This window comes from Orcinus orca, chromosome 5, assembly GCF_937001465.1.
Source record: "Orcinus orca chromosome 5, mOrcOrc1.1, whole genome shotgun sequence".
Lineage (NCBI taxonomy): Eukaryota > Metazoa > Chordata > Mammalia > Artiodactyla > Delphinidae > Orcinus > Orcinus orca.
Window position 1 is genome coordinate 94,268,173 of NC_064563.1, and position 17,966 is coordinate 94,286,138.

Consider the following 17,966-nt stretch of genomic DNA (forward strand, 5'->3'; position numbering starts at 1 on the left):
TTGTAGGATTGGAAGTTTTTACTTAAATGAATAGGATAATATAAACAACCAACATCTTCTATGTTAATAAAAATGTGGTTTTTTTCTCCAAGTATATTTTTCAAACTAAAAGAAAGGCCTTAAGGTTCTATAGATATAATCTGTATACTATTTCCTCAGCAGGTTAGCAGGGTACTTTGAGTCATGGATTTGCATGGAAATATCCTAGTTTAATGGTTCTCAAAGTGCAGTCAACAGACCAGCAGAATCAGTATCACCTGGGAACTTATTAGAAGTGCAGTCCCACAGGCCCTTTCCCTGGTCTAGTGTATCAGAAATCCTAGGGGTGGGGCCGGGGCCCAGAAGTCTGTTTTAACAAGCCTTCCAGGTGATTCTGATGCCTGCTAAAGTTTGAGAGCCACTGTCCTAGGTCTACAGTATTTAACAGTATCCATTCCTCTGTCTTGGAGTTGTTAGCAGCTGATACGGAAAAGATGGGTTGTTAGTAGTGGGTGAACATATATTGATACCTACCTGGAAGGACTTCATGGCCTTTTTTTCTTTCCAGCTTTCTGTTATCTTTGAGAACATTTACACTTACCCTGCAGGAAAAAGTTTTGGAAACAGGAAGGAGTAGACTGCTGATTCTTATGAAAAATAGTTATAATATCTATAAATCCAAATGTAAACACAATAGTGATGGCTACACATAAAAGCAAAATAAGATCTTTGATCAAACTGACGAATACTGTTGCTAGCAGGTTTTATTCCTGATATGTTTAGGTACAAATCATGTTGACCCTCATAGGGCTATTTTTAGTAGTCTGGGGATTTAACCTAAAGTTAACAAATGTTTGTTAGACTGGGGATGTGATAAAACACAGTGGTTCTTACTCCTGGCTGCACCTTAGAACCACCTAGGAAGCTTTTGAAACATGCCCATACTGGAGCTTCACTCCCAGAAGTTCTGATTTAATCTGCGAGGGAAGAAGCAATGTTTAGTAAGGTAGCAATAGTTTGACAAGATCCTCAAGTGATTCAATATGCAGCCAAGATGAGAACAACTGTTTAACCCAGAGGATAGGTTAGAATCAGTAAGCAAAGATAACAGTGACATTGTAAAAAATGTAAAAATGCATAGTGAATAATCATTAAGGTCTTTTTTTAAACTCTGAGCATCTCTTAATTCCAAATGACCATTTTCTGGAAGTACTCTCTTATTAATTATTCCTGACACATAAATGATTTTGGCCAAAGTTCTACATGCTCGGTTTTTTAACATGACCTGCACTTTCTGGATGTAAAGTCTTTGATCTAATATTTTGTGACCAGTAGTAATTGCCCTTATCCTGTTGATTAAAAACTTTAATGTGAGTGTTGTGGTTTACTAGAAACTTCAAAGAGTGAATTATCAATGTGTTTTGTTGTTAAAGCCATTTGGAAAAAAAAATCCTTTGGCAATTTTGGATTTAGCTCCTTTAGCTACTATGGACTTGTTTGAAATATTTCATATTCTACCCTCTCCCCTTCTTTTGAAACAGACACTATTTTGCACTGCCTACCAATCCTGGGGAACAGTTCTACATGTTTTTCACTCTTGCTGCTTGGTTGATTAATAAAGCAGGACACCCCTTTGAGCAGCCTCAAGAATATGATGACCCTAATGCAACAATCTCTAACATATTATCTGAACTTCGATCATTCGTAAGTGTAAACAACTCTCTTCTTTCTGCATGTTCTCAAGTTAGGACATTTTTAATATTGGTAATACAGCCACATAAATGCTAGCCTTTTAGAAGAATTCTCTTTGAATAACTATATACACATGCATATATATGTGTATATATGTATATATATAATTATATCTAGATTTATTTTTCAGGTAAAATCGTCTCAGAATGGTTGATATTATAACATTAATGCCACTTCTAAACATGTTTAGTGTGCACACATTATAGCCCAAAGTAATAATATTTTTCTTAATCTTGATATTGTCTCTGAGATAAATTTATGGATACTTAGTTCTCCTTCTAAAAAATGACTAAAAACTAGGAAGCTGGAACACTGTATTTTGAAAGGGAACTTTGATTTAATAGACCATGATAACAGTTGTACTTTTCTGACTTTTCCTGGGGACAAGCAGTAAGAATTTTTGGCACACATGTTATTGATTTTTGACAAGTGAATCACTTCATCCTTCGCATGGTTGTTTAATGATATGATACCAACCTAGTGGTTTTACTGAATTTTCACCCTAACAAGATCGATGATTTTTTCTGCTGTCATGAGGTTATTGCCTTTTAATTTGATACTTTTGATAGTAAAACATATTCATTTTCCTTTAGTATTTCTGTACCAATGGATTAAAAAAAAAAGACTAAAGAGATGGATTTCTAAGAAGCAATGTAATTAGTTATTTTAAATCATATTTGAAGAATAGAGAAGTGATACATTTATTCAGCAGTACTTTGCTTAAAATATTTTGACATTTGCAATATAAATAACAAGTTATACCCTGTTTATCTTTTGTATTTCAGGGGAGAACTGCAGATTTTGCTCCTTCAAAATTAAAATCGGGTTATGGAGCACATGTATGCTATGTTCTCGACTGTTTAGCCGAAGAAGCATTAAAATATATTGGTTTCACTTGGAAAAGGTAAAAATTACCCCACCTGGCAACAGTAATTTTATGTGCGGAGCTTTTTGTTCTAAGGGTTCAGAGCTGTTTAGTTGAACTGATAGGAAGTATTTCTTCTTGACTGTTCTAAACTGAAAATGCCACACTTAATTAGAAAACTTAGTATAGACAAAATTGGAATATCTGGTATCTTCAAAACCAGTTTTGATATTGTGCCCCTTCCCAGTTCAGATATATAATTATTAAGGATTTAACTGTAACTGTATATCCTGGTCAATTTAGGACATTTTTTAAAAGTTTCTTTGCATATATTTATTTATACAACCAAAGATAGTATATACATGGGGGTAAATGATAGCTACAGATTTAAGGAAAAAAATGGAAATTAATATAGTATTTTAAGTGGGATTTTCTCCTTTGTTTATAGTGACTGGGCAAGAATAATACTGAAGAAGCCACCTGACACTCTGTTAGACATTGTTCATTGCTTCTTTCTCTGACCTGTGATTTGTTTATATTTCTATTGTTGTATCTATACCATGGTATTAAAGTCATTTGTTTACAGGTCTGGCTTTCTTGCTAGAAATTATGAAATCTTTGTATGTACTCTATGGCAGTTAACATAGCATTTGATATATCATAGATGCTCAATAAATGTTGACCACATGGATAAGGGAATAAAATATTAAGAAACTATCAATTTGTATAGGTTATAATTAGAAAATATATAAATTTGGTCCTTTGGAGATTGGGATTATTGATAGGTTAGAGACTGTGGAAGGCATTATTCAGGTTAAAAACATGAGCAAGCAGTGAATTTGGATTAGAACTACCTTCTTGGAAAGGTGTATATATTGTTTGTATATTTTAATGTATATTCAGTTACATTCTCTCAGGAAAGTTATCTACTCTCTATTAATGAATACTTTTAAAAACGTACTTGGCTTAGGTTATCATCAGGTTGAACCATATGAAATTACCGATATTCATCTATTTTTGAACTAAAAAAAAGTGGTAATTTCATACGCTCCAACCCAAACAGTACCACTTAGTGCAGTGTGAAGAATGAGTACATAATCTACATTACTTCTTTATTAGATTCCATGAAATGTTATGAGATATCCTGCATTTGGCATTTTTTAAAAATTATTAAATCTATTGCCTAATGAATTCTAAATTCACCAGAAATTATTGGTATCTTAACCACTAAGATAACCAATTGGTATCTTTCCCCCCATGTATATACGGTTCCTATAAATTATGCGTGACCAAGAATAAGATAGGCTAAGAAACAAAGTACCAAATTAAATAGATAATTTGGTACTTCCTTTGTTTCTTAGCCTATCTTATTCTTGGCCACGGATTGTGATTTGTATAATTTATAGGGACCGTATATACATGGGGGGAAAGTAGGGGGAAACATTGAAAATAGGGATTAGAGAATATATCAACTATGTGATATGTAAGTGATGTAGAAGTTACGTGTTTATAGATTCTTATTTTATATATCTAAATATGCTAAAACAAACTAGTAAAAAAAAAAAGGAAATTATTCTTTAAGAAGATTGATTTGGTTTGTAGTACTTTACTTCCTTAATATTAAATGTCGATTTTTGTATTTTGTTAACCTGAGGTATGGATTTTTAAAATAACTTTCCAGAAATAAATGCAAATACTTTTTTTTTAAAGATTTATTTATTTTTTTAATTTTATTTATTTTTGCTTCATTGGGTCTTAGTTGCAGCACACGGGATCTTCATTGAGGCATGCAGGATCTTTCTTTGTGGCATGCAGGCTTCTCTTTAGTTGTGGTGTGCGGGTTTTTTCTCTTCACTAGTTGTGGCGCACAGGTTCCAGGGCGTGTGGGCTCTGTAGTTGTGGCACACAGGGTCCAGAGTGCGTGAGCTCTGTAGTTTCCAGCCCACGGGCTCTAGTTAAGGCACGCGAGCTCAGCAGTTGTGGCACGCAGGCTTAGTTGCCCTGTGGCATTTGGGATCTTAGTTCCCTGACCAGGGATAGAACCCCCATCCCCTGCATTGGAAGGCAGATTCTTTAGCGCTGGACCACCAGGGAAGTCCCCAAATACTTTTGAGTATTTTCAGTATGGGAAATGTGTGTCATTAATCTTGATGGAGAAAAGAGTGCTCAATACTTAGTGTTAGGACCACTGTTTAGATTTTGGAAATAAGAACAAAGCTGGAGTCCTTCTTATTACCTCTATCAAAATAAATTTCAGGACTTCCCTGGTGGCGCAGTGGTTAAGAATCTACCTGCCAGTGCAGGGGACACAGGTTTGAGCCCTGGTCCAGGAAGATCCCTCATGCCACGGAACAACTAAGCCCGTGTGCCACAACTACTGAGCCTGCGCTCTACAGCCCACAAGCCACAACTACTGAAGCCCACACGCCTAGAGCCTGTGCTCTGCAACAAGAGAAACCACTGCAATGAGAAGTCTGAGCACTGCAACAAAGAGTACCCCTGCTCACCACAACTAGAGAAAGCCTGCGCGCAACAACGAAGACCCAATGCAGCCAAAAATAAATGAATAAATAGATACATTAAAATTTTTTTAAATAAATTTCAGATTGATCAAAGACGTAAATGTGAAAAATGAAACTATAGGAGTGCTGAAAGACCAAAGGGATGTGGGATGTGTCATGTGATGGAAAAGCCTTATGTATATGATGTTAAAGCTAGGACCCATGCAAGAAAATGTTGCTAAGTCTATGTAATAAGAATTGTAACAGTCCTGAATAGCTAAGAGTATAAGAAATAAATAGGAAAAATATTCTTAACACAGTTAAGCAAAGCATTAATTTTCTTAATATACACACAAGGGCAGGGGGCATAAATATGCATTTCACTGAAAAACACACATAACCAATTGAAATATGAAGAGGTATTCAACCGCTCTCATGTGAAAGAAATGCAGTTAAAACAAGAGTGAGGTTTTTTCACTTAGATGATTGGAAAGGATTAAAGTTTGTTTACCATATTGGCAGATGTTTACCATATTGGCGAATGTATGGAAACAGAGTCCCTGTTGTGCGAGTGTAAATTAGGGTAACGTTTTGGAAGCTGGTTTTAGCAATATCGAGCAAAACAATAAAATGTACAAAGTTGTCGACCCAGCCCTTATACTTGTACAAATTTATTTTAAATGATATACATAAACGATAAATGTATAAGGATGATCTTTTCAGTATTGTCTAGTAAAGAAACTAGAAACAACGTCAATTTTCAGCCAGAGATTGCTAGTCATATGACTTATGGTTCAGTGGAATACAGTGCAGGTATGTTGGGGGCGGTGAGGAGAAGTTGTACACTTGACCTTTGAACGATGCAGAGCTTAAGGCTGTGGAAAATCCATATATAACTTGTAGTAGGCCTTCCTTATAAGTCATCCCTCCAAATCCGCAGTTCTGCATCTGCAGATTCAATCTACCACAAAACGTGTAGCAGTGTAGTATTTACTATTGAAAAAAATCTCTGTGTAAATAGACCCATGCAATTCAAACCCATGTTGTTCAGGAGTCACCTGTATATATACTTAAGTGTGGTATATTAGTAAGTAAAGAAAGTAGGTTGGCTAACAGTATGCGTGGTATCATCCCATTTATGTACTTGATTCTTCAAATTTGGAGGTAAACATTTTTGCTTCTTTACATAGAAGGTTTCAGGAAGGATACGTGAAACATTTAACAGTGATTCTGGAAAAGGGGGCAGGTGAAAAAGGACCAGAACTGGTGTAGCGGGGGGATCCTTAATATTCACATTATGCCTTTTTGCTCTGCTGAAATGTTTTGTTTTTTACTCTCATCTCATGTTAAGCTTTATTATTTTAGACCAACATACCCAGTGGAAGAATTAGAAGAAGAAACTGTTGCAGAAGATGATGCAGAATTAACATTAAATAAAGTGGATGAAGAATTTGTGGTATGTGTGTTGCGGAACTTTTTGTTCATTTTCACCATTGGATTCATTTCCCTTAATCAGTATCAGTTGTTTAGACCTTTAGTTAAGTTAATACTCATGTTCTGTAATGATTGAGGTCTGAATTTTAGCAGAGGTTCTTCAAATGTAGACAGGAAGTAGTAGACAACTAGTTATATGGGTTAACATTTTATTAACAACCATTCATGATCTTAAATAGGCCATAAATAATAAAGAATTTAGAAGAGAGCAATAGAATTTAGGATTAATACATTCCGCTTCATAAGAACACCATTCATTTCTCAGGAACTCCTTTATGCTTCTAAAATTAGGATGAAGACCACCCTGCAGGAACTTAAAAAATACTTATACATACCAACATTATTTAAATTGTTTGGCAGCATCTGGGCCTATCCGCATACTTAACATTCTATCCATAGTGTGAAATTAAATGTTCACGTCTCTACAACAGACTAGACTAGGAAAATGGTGGAGAAAAAGAACTTTTCCTCAGAACCAGATATGGATTGACCCTGGTGTTTTAGGAAGTGTACATATGATTTGAAATTAAAATGGCAGGGAAAAAAACTTTGTAGTATATTTTACTGTCATAAACCAATTAAACTTTTCAGGTGATTTTTTTGAATCCACAGAAAGTATATTCTATATTTCAGCTTAAAGTAATTTATTAAGGTACTATATGCTGCAAAGATATTAATCACTGCATTATTTTATAGTGAATGATGAAAATAACCATTAAATAAATTAGACTATATCAGATAGTAGAATATCATATACCCATTAAAAATTGTTTACAAAGAAGGGCTTCCCTGGTGGCGCAGTGGTTGAGAGTCCACCTGCCGATGCAGGGGACACGGGTTCGTGCCCTGGTCCGGGAAGATCCCACATGCCGTGGAGCGGCTAGGCCCGTGAGCCATGGCCACTGAGCCTGCGCATCCAGAGCCTGTGCTCCGCAACGGAAGAGGCCACAATAGTGAGAGGCCCGCGTACCGCAAAAAAAAAAAAAAAAAAAAGAAATGTTAGTGACATGAGGATGACAACTTATACTATATGCATAAACTCAACTATATAAAATATGCAGAAAAAATATTAATATATTAACATTAGTTATATATGGGTAGAGGGATTATGGATGATTATTTTCTCTTCTATACATCTTTATATCTTCAAAGTTTTTAACATGTATTTTATTAGCAGTAGAAATATTTTAAACCATATGTATTAAAAAGATGACTGCTATTTATAGAAGGAAAAAGACCACTATAAAACAAATCAATTTAAAAGGTATCTTTCTTAATGTGATACATTTTTAAAGTTAAGGTAAAAATGTAGTCATTCATGTGTTCATTGAGCATCTGTTATGTAGCAGGCACTGGGCAAGAACCTGATGGTGCTGGATGTACAAAAACTCTGAGGCAGGAAGGAGCTTAGCATGACCAAGGAACTGAGAGAAAACCACAGTGGCCGTATCTCCTAAGTGAGCGGGAGGGTGGCTTAAGATTAACTGGGAAGATAGACCAGGTCCAGATCATTTTGGGCGTTTTAAGTTTAGACTTTATACTTTGTGTAATAGATCTTTCCATTCAGGCTCAGAAAATTTTAAGTCCTCACATAGTCCCAGTTGTTCATCTCACTTATTTTACTCGGGTATCTTCCTCATCTTGTCTTCTCAGTTACTGTTTATTAGTTATTAGTTAATAGCTTATCTACAGATACCTGGTCCTAGTGCATCAATATTTAGCTTCAGGGCTTCCCTGGTGGTGCAGTGGTTGAGAGTCCACCTGCTGATGCAGGGTACACGGGTTCGTGCCCCGGTCCGGGAAGATCCCACATGCCGCGGAGCGGCTGGGCCCGTGAGCCATGGCTGCTGAGCCTGCGCGTCCGGACCCTGTGCTCCGCAACGGGAGAGGCCACAACAGTGAGAGGCCCGCATACCGGGAAAAAAAAAAAAAAAAAAAAATTTAGCTTCAAAGACCTATAACTCAAAACTGCTCATCGGGGGAAAAAAGGAAGAAAACCTACTAATCAGAAGGAAAACTCTGTGAGGGCAGAAACCAATTTTGCACATTTTTTGTATCTCCAGTTTATTATGCAGTGCCTGGTGCCTTAGTAAGTGTTCATTAAATATTTGACCAAAAATCACCTGTCAGCATATTGCTTGTAACTTTTAGAAATTATAGCTTTTTTTTTTTTTCTGAGAACCATTTAAAGTTCAAAGCAGCATTATTGTTTGTGTAAATTAGAGAAACAAACTAGAAAGCAGCCTCTTCACACATTTCTTGCCAACTGTGAAGTAGAGACCTTCTGCTGTCATAAGATCAAGCTGAAGGCCTTCCTCAGGGGGTTGCCTCTGAGGCTGTCATGTCTGTTGAATTTTTTTCTTTCCTTTCTTCCTTATTGTCATTATATTATCCTAAGGAACCCTCTCTTACCTCTCCCATTCCTCTTGCTAAGGAGAGCTGGATCAGTGCCAAAAAGCCTTTGGCTGGTGGGATAGTACTTCATTTTGTTGCCAGTTTGTGGGATAGCTCAAGGATGGTAAAGATCATTTCTGACAGAGTAAAGTTAGTCTATAATCAACAACGAACTCAAAACCTTCAGTTTTAGACTGGCCAAATAAAGATAGGACACATTGGAAAGAAAGAAAGTGAGGAGAGAGAGGGGAGGAGGGAGAGAGAGAGGCAGAGAGGAAGGGAGGGAGGATTGAGATCATGACACAGAATATTTTCAAAGAATATTCTCACAGAATGTTCTCACAGTATATAATCATATCCTTAGTAATTGGCAATAAAAGAATTAAGAGGATACATATTAGGCAAAGAAATGACAGGAAATTGTTGAGTGCCTTCTAAATTACTGAGATTAAAATCCTCTTAATTTATTTTAAAACTATTTTTGAGTCTGTTTATATTCAAATTCCTTTCGAATGCTTTCTTAATAATATTTAGTAACTTAAATCCTTTTTCTAGTACCTACTCTTAAAGCTTTTTGCCTATGAGTGTTCAGTCCACCACAATTCAACAAGTATTTATTGATCACCTATATTAATAGTACTGATTAGGTTATTATAAAAACATTATAAACTTGTCTCTTCTCCCATGGGCACTAAGTCACTGGCATTTCAATCATTTGCTCTGGTTAAGTAGACCATCACTAGTGCAAACACAGGATAGACTGAGCTGTTTCTCAAAGGTGTGGCTCTGCATGTATGCTTAAGATTTAACATGTAAACAGATCAGTTTTGTCTACACCTCTATGCCCCACTGCCCCATCCCCAAAAATATGAACGTTAGTTGAGTGTATGGAATCTGCATTTATATTGTTTCAAGTTTTACTAAAATCTTTCCAGTTCCCCAAAGATTAGCAGAGTTCCCCTATCTTATTTTAGTGGCCCTACTCCCAGAGATTCTACTTTCTGAGTAGCTCTGGGATGGAGCCTTACATTTTCACAAGCTCCCAGGTTATGCTGATGCTGATGCTGCCTGTCTAAGAACCACATTTTGAGAACCACTGTCTTACATACTTCTTTTTTTAAATTTCTTTTATTAATTTTTACTGGAGTATAATTGCCTTACAATGTTGTGTTAGTTTCTTGCTGTACAGCAAAGTGAATCAGTCATACATATACATATATCCACTCTTCTTTAGATTTCCTTCCCATTTAGGTCACCACAGAGCACTGAGTAGAGTTCCCTGTGCTATACAGTAGGTTCTCATTAGTTATCCATTTTATATATAACAGTGTATATATGTCAGTCCCAGTCTCCCAATTCATCCCACCCCTCCTAACCCCCTTGGTAACCATACGTTTGTTCTCTACGTCTGTGACTCTATTTCTGCCTTGTAAATAAGTTCATCTCTACCATTTTTCTAGATTCCACATATAAGCGATATTATATGATATTTGTTTTTCTCTTTCTGACTCACTTCACTCTGTCTGCCACTCTCTAGGTCCATCCATGCCTCTACAAATGACCCAATTTTGTTCCTTTTTATGGCTGAGTAATGTTCCATTGTATATATGTACCACATCTTCTTTATCCATTCCTCTGATGACTGACATTTAGGTTGCTTCCATGTCTTGGCTATTGTAAATAATGCTGCAAGGAACATTGGGGTGTGTGCACCCTTTCGAATTAAGGTTTTCTCCAGATATATGCCTAGGAGTGGGATTCTGGGTCATACGGAAGCTCTAGTTTTAGCTTTTTAAGGAACCACCATACTGTTCTCCATAGTAACTGTACCAATTTACATTCCAGCCAACAGTATAGGAGGGTTCCCTTCTCTCCACACTCTCTCCAGAATTTATTGTTTGTAGATTTTTTGATGATGTCCATTCTGACTGGTGTGAGGTAATACCTCACTGTAGTTTTGATTTGCACTTCTCTAATAATTAGTGATGTTGAGCATCTTTTCATGTGTTTTTTGCCATCTGTATGTCTTCTTTGGAGAAACGTCTATTTAGGTCTTCTGCCCATTTTTTGATTGGGTTGTTTGTTTTTTTGATATTGAGCTACATGAGCTGTTTGTATATTTTGGAGATTAATCCCTTGTCAGTTGCTTCATTTGCAAATATTTTCTCCTATTCTGAGGGTTGTCTTTTCGTTTTGTTTATGGTTTCCTTTGCTGTGCAAAAGCTTTGACGTTTCATTAGGTCCCATTTGTTTATTTTTGTTTTTATTTTCTTACTCTAGGAGGTAGGTCAAAAAAGATCTTGCTGTGATTTATGTCATAGAGTGTTCTGCCTATATTTTCCTCTTAGAGTTTTACAGTATCCAGCCTTACATTTAGGTCTCTAATCCATTTTGAGTTTATTTTTGTGTATGGTGTTAAGAAGTGTTCTAATTTCATTTTTTACATGTAGCTGTCCAGTTTTCCCAGCACCATTTATTGAAGAGACTGTCTTTTCTCCACTGTATATTCTTGCCTCCTTTGTCATAGATTAGGTGGCCATAGGTGTGTGGGTTTATCTCTAGACTTTCTATCCTGTTCCGTTGATCTATATTCCTGTTTTTTGTGCCAGTACCATACTGTCTTGATTACTGTAGCTTTGTAGTATTGTCTGAAGTCACGGAGCCTGATTCCTCCAGCTCTATTTTTCTTTCTAAGATTGCTTTTGCTCTTCGGGGTCTTTTGTGTTTCCATACAAAGTGTAAAAATTTTTTTGTTCTAGTTCTGTGAAAAATGCCCTTGATAATTTGAAAGGGACTGCGTTGAATCTGTAGATTGCTTTGGGTAGTATAGTCATTTTCACAATACTGATTCTTCCAATCCAAGAACATGGTATATCTCTCCATATGTATCATCTTTGATTTCTTTCATCAGTGTTTTATAGTTTTATGAGTACAGGTCTTTTGCCTCCTTAGGTAGGTTTATTCCTAGGTATTGTATTCTTTTTGATGCAATGGTAAATGGGATTGTTTCCTTAATCTCTCTTTCTGATCTTTCACCGTTAGTGTATAGGAATGCAAGAGATTTCTGTGTATTAATTTTGTATCCTGCAGCTTTACCCAATTCATCGATGAGCTCTAATAGTTTTATGGTAGCATCTTTAGGATTTTCTATATATAGTATCATGTCATCTGCAAACAGTGACAGTTTTACTTCTTCTTTTTCAATTTGGATTCCTTTTATTTCTTCTCTGATTGCCATGGCTAGGACTTTCAAAACTACGTTGAATAATAGTGGCGAGAGTGGGCATCCTTGCCTTGTTCCTGATCTTAGAGGAAATGCTTTCAGCTTTTTTCACCATTGAGTATGATGTTCGCTGTGGGTTTGTTGTATATGGCTTTTATTATGTTGAGGTAGGTTCCCTTTAAGCACACTTTGTGGAGAGTTTTTATCATAAATGGGGTTGAACTTTGTCAAAAGCTTTTTCTGCATCTATTGAGATGATCATATGGTTTTTATTCTTCAGTTTCTTAATGTGATGTATCATGTTGATTGATTTGCATATATTGAAGAATCCTTGCATCCCTGGAATAAACACCACTTGATCAGGGTGTATGATCCTTTTAATGTGTTATTGGATTTGGTTTGCTAGTGTTTTGTTGGGGATTTTTGTGTCTATGTTCATCAGTGATATTGGCCTGTAGTTTTCTCTTTTTGTGGTATCTTTGTCTGGTTTTGGTATTAGGGTGATGGTGGTCAAATGAGCTTTAGAGTGTTCTTCCCTCTGTAATTTTTTGGAAGAGTATCAGAAAGGTAGGTGTTAACTTTTCTCTAAATGTTTGATAGAATTCGCCTGTGAAGCCATCTGGTTCTGGACTTTTGTTTGTTGGAAGATTTTTAATCACAGTTTCAATTTCAGTACTTGTGATTGGTCTGTTCATATTTTTTCCTGGTTCAGTCTTGGAAGGTTTTAGCTTTCTAAGAATTTGTCCGTTTCTTCTGGGCTGTCCATTTTATTGGCGTATAGTTGCTTGTAGTCGTCTCTTATGATCCTTTGTATCTCTGTTGTTACTTCTCCTTTTTCATTTCTAATTTTGTTGATTTGAATCCTCTCCCTCTTTTCCTTGATGAGTCTGGCTAAAGGTTTACCAATTTTGTTTACCTTCTCAAAGAACCAGCTTTTAGTTTCATTGATCTTTGCTATTGTTTTCTTTGTCTCTATTTCATTTATTTCTGCTCTGATCTTTATGATTTCTTTCCTTCTACTAACTTTGGGTTTTGTTTTGTCTTCTTTCTCTAGTTGCTTTAGATGTAATGAGAGGTTATTTGAGATTTTTCTTATTTCTTAAGGTAGAATTGTATTGCTGTAAACTTTCCTCTTAGAATTGCTTTGGCTGCATCCCATAAGTTTTGGATTGTCGTGTTTTCATTGTCATTTGTCTCTAGGTATTTTTTGATTTCCTCATTGATTTCTTCAGTGATCCATTGATTATTTGGTAACATATTTTTTAGCCTCCATATGTTTGTGTTTTATACAGTTTTTTTCCTGTAATTGGTTTCTAATCTCATAGTGTTGTGGTCAGAAAAGAAGCTTGATACTTCTAAATGCTTAAAGATAAGGGTTATCTTTGAAATCTGCCACTGCAACTTTCGTACAACTCTACATGTGTAAGTGTCCACCAAACAACACCCACTTATTTTTTTTGTTTTTCTGTACAAGACTTCAGGGCCAAGTTCCATTTGCTTTATTACCATGTCTTTAAGCTTTGGATATTCTTGTTAAATTTGTTTCACCCACTATGTCACTTGTCACCACAAAGACATTTGAAGAGAAAGGGGAACTAAAGTTTTGTTGTATATGCTTAGAGAGCCTGCTCAGACTCTGTATTTACTGTATATTGGAGAGGGAATTGATTCTCAAAGGGTCTCTTCTGACCCCATTCCCCATATCAGTTGGGCTAGGAATCAGGACCAGCTTGGAATCTACCTGAACTTTTCTTTTAGATAGTTAATATCTAAGATACAAGTTTAGTATCTTACATGTATATATTTTACATCCTCATATACATTTAATATTTAATATCTTTAAACTTGAGCATATAAAAGATGAGATGTCAAAAATATACGTTAATGTGATTGGTCCCTGGAGTAGGTGAGAGTATTCTATATCTGTCAGCCTCTTATTTTTGTCCATTTTAGTCATGTTACTCAAAATTTCCATTAACTCCTTCCAGTGTCTCTTTATTTCAGATATGCCACTTGGGACTGTTTCTTGTTATGTTTTTATGTTTATTTATCCCCAGTTTCACAGCAGTGGCATCTTTCTCTCTTTTTTTCTTTTCTTCAGTGACTCTAAAAGAGGTCCTATTTTTAAATGGCATCATCAAAAAACAGATAACATTATGCCCTACTTTATGCACACTACTAGGCTTTTAAATACCCTTTCCTGCATTAGTCTTTCTATAGAGCTTAGCATATTAAGTATGTGAAATCTGAAAATACCTTTTTTAATTACAACTTTTATAATTATTAACTTTTAAACTCTTTTATTTTTCTAAGGAAGTGGAGACAGACAATGAAGAAAACTTTATTGATCTCAGCCTTTTGAAGGCCCAGACCTATCGCTTGGTAAGTTACATGGGATACACACAGGACCAACAAGCAGTCAGTACACATATTCTGCTAGAAATTGAAACAAGTAGAAATCATTCTTGGCCATTGCTTTGTGTGTCATTTGAAAAGTAGCTCTCAAAGCTGTTTTTCTATATATACAATATTATAATTATAGCAAATATACAAATCAGAGGGGCAAGTGGGAAAGCCTTCTGTCCATACCATGGAATATCAACTCAGGGCTTCTCATGTAAACTGGAAATAATTGATTTGCCTTATGTTATTTTTTTATTATGGAAAAACATATATATATGTTATTTTTTTATTATGGAAAAACATATATATATGTTATTTTTTTATTATGGAAAAACATATATATATATGTTATGTATATATAATTCAAGTTATTTTCCATTATAATGGGCAGTATTGAATGGTCTTGATTATAGGAAATACTCAAATGGTAATTCTTTGAAATAAAATGGTTTATATTAAGACTGGTATATGGATAGGTAGTCATATGTTGCTTCAAGTCAGTTTTTGCTCTGTTTTAATTAGGAAATAAATCCAGTCTATAAAAGAGAACCCACTCAATGAGATATTTCAAAAGTACATTTGGGATTTTTCTGTTTTCCTATATGTATGTTATATTTCAATAAAGTGATACCTATTGCATGCTCAAAAAAGTACGTATGAAACACAGTCTTATTTGTTCTTTATTTAATTATTCTTATCTCAATTCTACCAACAAGTTTGGATCTAGTTTTGGGTTCCTGTCATGAAGACTTCCTTGGCCACCTCACCCCATGCTAATCTCTTCACTTATCATTCACTACCTTAGTATTGTTAGTCAGCATTAGTCAGTATTATTAATGATATGTGTGCGTTTTCTGCCCAACTTGAGATGTAATATAACATAACGCTGTGGCTAATTTGACTGAGTGTGTGAGTTGACTTTGAGACTTCCAGTACTTAACTAGCTGTCTGACCTTTGGCAGGTTTCCAACCTTCTTGTGCCTTATCTTCCTCAAATGTAAAATGAGGATAAAAATATTAGCTTTTATGTAGAGTTTTTAAAGATTAAAAGAGTTACTACATCTAAAGCATTTATAATGATGTCTGGCACATAGAAAGTACTTAAAAGGTGTTGGCAAAAACCAAAACCACACCTTCCCCCCACATTCCTTCTCTCAAATCTGACTTGTACAAGCTTCTTGCTAACACGGATAACTATCATTTTTTATATTCTCCATAGTATAACACAGAAGATTCTGAATAAATGCTTCTTAAATGAAAGAATGTATTTTTTGTTGCTCAATTGAAAATTATTTCAGAATAATGTGTTAACATTTAAATCCAAACAGATAAACTCCAGTTGTAACAATACATTTGCACATCACTTTGTAGTTTTCAAAGTACTTTAAAACACGTTTTTTAGTGACCTTGTAAGGCATTTGAGAAGATGTTATTTTCCTTTTACAGATACAAAAACTGAAATTTATCACCTTGGGACAGTTTGATCTTTTAAAAAGCTAATAAATTACAGTGGCTTAATTTGAACTCAGTTTCTCCAGACTCCCAATTCTATTTCTTTTTCTCCTTTACCTTAAAACAAGAGTTCAACAGGGTAGATTCCTATCTTAAGCAAGGACACTGTGGTGCTTGGTGTTCCTGTATGTGTTGAAGATGTGATGACAGAGTTCTAAAGTATGAAGAAAAAAGCATAAGTAGAGATGCATACACCGTTATTCTTAGAAAGAAGCTGATATTTGTACTCTTCATTCTTATGTTGATGATATAAATAGAGGCCGGTAAAGGCCACCTGTAATTCCCTCTGGGCTAAGTAGTTTGAGTATTAGGAAGGAGCAAAGTGATTTAACTTGCCTTTACCATTACTCTAAGTCCCTATTGGTCCTGATTTCAATTTTTCACTTCAATTAAGCTGTGTAAGGATGGGTTTTCCCCCTACGTATGACTTTATAATTATCTAGGTATTAGATCCTTTGGACAATGATTATATAACATATACCTTTTTGAACTAAGACTATGTATAGTTTCATTTTCACAAGAGGAAGAAGTCTGAACACCAGGTGTTTGTGGATGGTCAGCCATGAAGTACTAATGAGGCAGAAAACCCTTTCATATTTAAAAAAATCTGGCAAGTTTATGATGTTGCCCACTAAAGCCATCTGCCTGAGACAGCTGTATCTGACTACAGCTTGCGATGGCTCAGGCTGCTCTTTCCCCAAGACAGAATTGCACTATAGGTTAGTAACACAGATTTAAGATTTTGTGTTTCATGCAGCATGTGGGCTCACAATGCAGAAGAAATATTATTTTACTAAAGTTGATGTGATGAATTCTGCACTAGAGCAAGAATGATGGATACTATCTAGGAAATTGATGTACTGAATGTATACGTGACTGCCAGCCTAGCAATGTGCAGCTTACAACAGTCCCCCTCTACCTGTGGTTTTGAAACAATAGATGTTTCTCCAGTCATTCTCTAATCCTCCCCATTTTATTGTTCTTCACAGACTTTGGCATTGTATTCATCTGATTTGTTTATTGTCTATCTCAACCAGTAGGATGCAAACTCATCTAGAGCAGAAGCTTTTTTAACTGCTTTTGTACCTGTGCCTGGTGTGTAGAAAGTGCTCAGTACTGAATAATGTTGAATGAATACACACGTGAATGAATGCTATTTTATATTTATAGCTTTATGAGAAAGTATAGTTTAATCTTCATAGAGAAAAGAACTCAGCAATAATTGGGTCCTCTTCTATGTACTGTGTAGGATAATACAGGGAGAAATCTACTTATATTCCTTTCTTTCATTAAATAAAGCAAAGTCTAGGCCCTGAAAAGTGTGCCCTTAAGTATCATGGTGACTCAAGAAGCTGGGTGTACATGAGCATTTTCCTGAGATTTGTGGTAAATGGAGCACAAGAAAAGGTAAATGAAAGAGACATATGTTGCAGATTGTGTTCTCTGGAAGTGGACACTGAGACAGAGTTTGGGATGCAAGATGTTCATGGTGAAAGGCCGGGGTGAGAAGTGTTGCCTGCTGGGCCGGTCGCTGGAGGCGGTCTGCCCTGGGAAGGACGCGGCCCCAGGTAAGGTGGCTCTGCAGGTGGGACAGAGCCTGAGGGAGCTGACAGCTGGAAGCCGGCTGCTGGCCACCTTGCCCGCAACTGAGCGCAAGTCCTTCCTTGAAGGGAGACCCTAGAGGTCTAGCTTCCTGACTCCCACTGCATAATTGAAGCCTGTAACCGCTAATTTGAAGAATTTGTGAAGAGATGCTGTGTGCCCATTGACTAAACTTTAAGATGTCTGCCTAATCAGACTGTAACGCAGCAGCAGTATTTCATGAGCACTGAAACCGGTGTTC

At 35.9% G+C, this 17,966-nt stretch overlaps 1 protein-coding gene across 1 annotated transcript in view; it reads left to right on the top strand.

Moving 5' to 3' along the window:
• The window catches only part of IFT57 (intraflagellar transport 57), a 60,178-nt gene that overhangs the window by 1,370 nt on the left and 40,842 nt on the right, over positions 1-17,966 (top strand). Inside the window, exons 2-5 of the mRNA XM_004272079.4 lie at positions 1,521-1,683; positions 2,517-2,635; positions 6,463-6,553; positions 14,522-14,590. Of these exons, the coding sequence (XP_004272127.1) occupies positions 1,521-1,683; positions 2,517-2,635; positions 6,463-6,553; positions 14,522-14,590 (442 nt within the window). The remainder of the gene's footprint in view (positions 1-1,520; positions 1,684-2,516; positions 2,636-6,462; positions 6,554-14,521; positions 14,591-17,966) is intronic.